Genomic DNA, 5,540 nt, shown 5'->3' on the forward strand with positions numbered 1-5,540 from the left:
AGATTTTAAATATTCAGATTGATGCAAATATAAATTAATTTATGTCTCAATTTATTTTAGTTCAAAATTGAGTAGAAAAGTAATTCATAAAATATAATTTATTTTGTGATAAGATAGAATAAAATAATTAATAATTTGATTAAGGTTTGTTAAATTATAAAGAGTAGAATAAAAAGCACACGTTTGGTTCATTTTTCGATACAAAACGCAAGAAAAATTTGTAAATTGGGCAACATACATATTTGCTACAACTAGCAACATTTTCCCTTTAATGCCATAGTAAACAAACTCAATTAAAAATAATAGACTACCCATGATATTCATTAGTTAAAATAATTAGGAACGTACCAGATCTTAATTATATAACAATATGAAAAATGATCTAATACAAAGCAATGGGAATTTGATTGTTGTGGATGGTAGAGGAGGTGACGAAGATACTCTGGGTTTGGAAAAGAATAATTAGGGAATAAAGTCATGAAAATGGTTAGGTTTTTGTCTTGGAAAAGGTAATTTAAGGATTGAAAAAAAGAGAGGATAAAATAGTAAAATTATTGGTCAAATCAATATAAAACCAAAAACTGAGAGTAATACTTTTGGCTAATTTTGAACTTAGACTTATAAACAGTTTTGATCTTGCCAAATACCTAGATAAGTTAAAAAGTAGTTATATGTAATTTGACCGGGTTATAAACTTAGCCAAACACTTCTTTATCGATCACTCAATGACCATCATAATATGTTTATGATCTACCTAACACCCTGCACCCTCACACTGTATTAAACAATTACTGCTGCTACTATATATCAAGTAGACAAATACCATCCAACTCATGAATTGTCAAAGATTAGCCATGGCAGCCAAACCCCAGCTGCAAATTCCGCAACCAAAGTTTTTCAAGATTGTATTTTTCCAACATGAATGCAGCCGTCTGGTAATTAACTACTTTCTTCCTTTCTTCTTTTGCTGCTACTTTGAATCTGAGATTTTGGTGTGCATGCAGCCGCTGTATCATTTTGTTTTTGTATCATTTGATTTTTCTTATTCTGCTTCATCAATTCACTTCCAACTAAGAGGTTGTGAGTTCGCAAGGTGGGGAGTTCTTGGAGGGAGGGAGCCGAGAGTCTATCGGATACAGGCTCTCTATCCAGGGTAGGGGCTCTCTAACCAGAAGTTCTGCGTACACACTACCCTTTCCAGACCCTACTAGTGGTATTATACTGAGTTATTGTTGTTGTTGTTGTTGCTTCATCAATTATTGTAAACATTCTTCACCTGTTCTCCCACGATCCTTGTAATCACATATCTTGACTTCATGAAATCAAGCTGAAATTTAGTTCCTTTGTAGGTCAACGAATTCTGCATGAGTTCTTAATAATAGAGTCTGTGGTATGAATTAATCCCCTCTCAGACTATTTAGGCGGAAGTTGTTTTTGTTATATATACTTGAATGATTGTGTAGTGAATGTGTGCATTTTTGTTTAACACTCCCTCCATTTCAATTTAAGCGACAGTGTTTGACTATGGGTATCTTTGTTTTAGTTGTTAATACTGAAAGAACAGTGAATACATTATACAAGTATATTGCAGGATCTTCTCAAGAAAAAACAGGTACTCCTTTTACTGTGATTCGAGATGTATGAAACTGAGTTCAGATCTCCTTTGCATGCAGAGGATTCCGAAAGACTTTGCGAGCAGATATTGCAAGAACATGCTAAACCCTGTGTATCTTGAGGTTCCAAGTGGAGAAGTATGGGAGGTTGAAGTTGTTCATTCTCAAGGCCGAATTTGTCTAGGCATTGGATGGCAAGATTTCAGTGACTTCTATTCAATTAGCCGCGGGCACTTTTTGATGTTTGGATACAATGCTCGTTCCCATTTTAATGTCACTATATTTGATTTAAGTGCATCAGAAATTGAATATCCATACAGTTCTGCCCATGGTATACACACCCCCATTTCCCACTGCCATGAAACACGCCGTGCACCAAAAAGAGACCAGTCCGAGTCGGATGATTCTGTGGAGATCCTGGAGGGTATTCCCAGAAGCCAGAAAGTGAAAGCAATAATTCCTGATGCGGTTGAACATTCTGTTGAAAACCTACGCCATTGTCCGTTAGAACAGTACAGCAAAAGAAAAAGACAAGAACGGAATGCAGAGGATGTTGTTTCAGTTGACATGCATGTCAAAAGAATGAAGGTTGAGAAGTTGCAAGAGGATGTAGCTTCACCTTCTTTCATAAGAGAAGGCCAAAGTGAGTATTTTATCTGCTTTTATTGGCTATGAATTGAATTGAAAATCGATATTTAGGTTGTATAAGTTTAAGGTTATAAAATATATCAAGTCATTTATTAGGTAATTGCGAGTAAATCTTTATGATAAGATCAATTAGTAACTCGGAGAAATGGTAACTAACCTACTAGCATAGGTTAACCAACACTGATCTATTTATTATTAACACAATTATCTTATTTTCTGTTTGAAGAAAGCAATAAAGGCTGCAGGATGCACAAGCAACAATCCGATAGTGTTTATGGTCAAAACAAGACAGTAATGGACAAAGAGAGGGCTGTAGCTTATCAAAGAGCAAAAGCTTTTAAGTCCAAAAATCCATTTATTATATCTTTTATGCAACCATCATATGTCTTCTCTCCATTCAATCTGGTAAGCTACAAGCTATAAAATTTGTGGACTTTGTGGTTCTCTAATCTTTCTTTATTACATTTTGCACTATGTCAAAATCAATTTACTCAGCTTTCTCCTCTGGCAGTCCATAGCGCTGAATTTTGCCGGGAAGTATTTCCTTGAGAACTATGGAAATTTAATGCTTCGTGTTCCAGGCAGAGGCAGGGAATCTTGGTCTGTCAAATGCACTACCGGAGGCACAAATGCTAAAGTTCATTCTGGTTGGAAGGCATTCGTGCTGGACAATAAGTTAAAATGTGGTGATGTTTGTGTATTTGAAGTGATTAAGGGTACTCGGCTCTTTATAGATGTCACAATATTTCGCGCAGCTGGGAGCACACTAATGCACAAGATAGTTGGAGAAGTGCCAGGGGGTTCTGATAGTAAAAGCAAGGTTATCAAAACTGATAGTTCTGTTCCATGTTCTCAAAGCAAAGTAGTTCACACCAAGAAATTAAAGCAGCGGACAGGAGGTTCATATGGTTTCTACTCAAAAATTAAAGGTGATAAATAATTCCCTCTATAAGATAGTCTGGAGTATACATACAGCTTTTGTTGTACTAGTAATTTTATTGATTGTTATATTACCTTGATTTTTCTCTGAAGAACATGGTGAAGGCACTGAGATTGAGCATTCTGTTGAGATTTGTGGCCATTGTCCATTAGGACAGGGCAGCAAAAGAAAAAACCCAGAAGGGGAGACAGAGGATGATGTTTCAATTGACATTCACACCAAATGTATCAAGGTTGAAAACACACAAGAGGATGTAGCTTCACCTTCTTTCACAAGAAAAACCAAAAGTAAGAAAGTGTTTACTCTGGCTTACTAACAGAATTGATCAATCTGCTGACTATTTAGTAGTAATACATTGATTTTGAATTTCTCTATGAAGAAAGTGGAGAAAGTTGCCAGATGGACAAGCAACAATCCAAGATGGTTTATCATAAGAACAAGACAGAATTGGACAAAGAGAGGACTGTACCATATCAAAGAGCAAAAGCTTTTAAATGTGAGAATCCATATGTTATGTATTTTATGCAACCATCGTATGTCTCGACACCATACAGACTGGTAAGCTAAGCTAAACCTTATGGATTTGATCTTTATTAAATCCATATAGGTGCATGCCATTATACTCATTTTACTGTGTCCATCTCTTTTGGCAGCACATATCATTCTTATTTGCTAAGAAATATTTCCCGGAGGAATGTGGCAATTTAGTGCTTCGTGTTCCTGGAAGAGGGTCTTGGCCTGTCAAATACGCCCTGGGAATATCAAAAACACAAATTTGTTTCTCTTGGAAGGCATTCGTACTGGACAATAAATTAAAATTTGGAGACGTTTGTGTATTTGAATTGATTAAGGGCGGCTCTAAGCCCATTCTAGATGTCACTATATTTCGTGCAGCTGAGAGCAAACCAATGCATAAAATAGATGCAAAATTGGCAGGGGTTTCTGATAGTAAAAACAAGACTATCAAAACTGAGAAATCAGTTCCATGTTCTCAACCCAAAATAGTTCACAGCAGGAAACTGAATCTTGAAAAGAAGCAGAAAGGAGATTCAGATGGATTCACTTCAAAGATTAAAGGTGATTGAAGTATTCTGATGTATACAGAAAATATACCTTTAATTTTAGAGTCCACTAAAGGTACTTTCTTGATCGTTCAATGTGGTCGTGTTGGCTTGATTTTCTGCAGAAGGATTCAGTGAAGACACTGGGAAGCATGTGCAACAATCTAAGTCTTCTTGTAAGGGCAGTGAGGTGGCCAAAGAGATGGTCTTAGCATATCAAAGAGCAAAAGCTTTTACATCTGAAAATCCGTTCTTCATATGTTTCATGCAACCATCATATGTGTCTTCTGCCAGCGGCCCAATGCAATTGGTAAGATAGCTATTCTTGAATGTCTCGTGAAGTTGAATAGTTTAGTGACCTAAAGCTAATCCCTGATTAATGACGAATCTTTTGTTCTGTATAATAATGCATCCTTCAAATTGACAGTCCATAACACTGTCAAGAGCTAGGAAATTTTTTGCCACTAGACATAGTGATGTGGTGCTTAAAGTTTCAAGCAAGAAATCCTGGGCTGTGAAATGCATTCTTGGAACAGCTAACGCTAAGTTGACCTCCGGTTGGAAGGAGTTTGTGCTGGACAATAACCTAAAAGTAGGTGATGTTTGTGTGTTCGAAAGGGTTAGTAGATCCAAACTTTTGTTCAATGTCATTATATTTACTTCTGCTGAAGGTATGTAAGATGGTTTCACTTCTTTAGTACTTTAAACTCCTATTTATATTGTTTTAACTAATCTGTTTTAGTTACTTCTTTTTGAAAGGGAAGGAAACAATGTATGTTATTCTCCTAAGCACAACCTTTGGATCTCTGATTTTGTAAACTTAAACTTCTTGTAAAGAGTTGAGCTTGCTCGACTCCATGTTGTATATAAATGCAGCTCTATCTTGTCGTGTATAGCGTTATGCTAGTGAATTTTATTCACTATCAAACAAACTTAGATAGCGTTATGCTAGTGATGGACACATCTGATCAACAAGAGCCTTCCTTAACGAGGTTTTAAGCCATTGTTCTTCAAAAGGAAGTTAATGTTTTACAAATGTATCGGCTTATCCATAGCTAGAGAAATGTTTTTGGAAATTAAAAAAGAATTCGAAAAAGAAAAACTCAACTTTTTTTAAACAAACACCACACTGAAATCTCCAGTTTGGCCATCTTGGAATAAACTTTCCCGAGGAATGCTTTATCAAGATAGTATGATATGCCACCTTCTCAAAAATCAAAAGTAAAATATATTTCTAGCAATAGTAAGGATAGGTAGTGTTAAGAAGGGGGCAATGTG

At 35.9% G+C, this 5,540-nt stretch overlaps 1 protein-coding gene across 1 annotated transcript; it reads left to right on the forward strand.

Moving 5' to 3' along the window:
• The first annotated feature begins 738 nt into the window (after positions 1-738).
• LOC107810480 (B3 domain-containing protein LOC_Os12g40080-like) lies at positions 739-5,148 on the forward strand. Its single transcript, XM_016635273.2, has 9 exons — positions 739-935; positions 1,674-2,256; positions 2,488-2,666; positions 2,773-3,190; positions 3,294-3,488; positions 3,581-3,759; positions 3,855-4,278; positions 4,388-4,572; positions 4,690-5,148. The coding sequence occupies exons 1-9, from the start codon at positions 834-836 to the stop codon at positions 4,939-4,941; spliced, it is 2,517 nt and encodes an 838-aa protein (XP_016490759.2). The 5' UTR covers positions 739-833; the 3' UTR covers positions 4,942-5,148.
• Positions 5,149-5,540: the final 392 nt, after the last annotated feature.

Source organism: Nicotiana tabacum, chromosome 17 (assembly GCF_000715075.1).
Source record: "Nicotiana tabacum cultivar K326 chromosome 17, ASM71507v2, whole genome shotgun sequence".
Classification (NCBI taxonomy): domain Eukaryota; kingdom Viridiplantae; phylum Streptophyta; class Magnoliopsida; order Solanales; family Solanaceae; genus Nicotiana; species Nicotiana tabacum.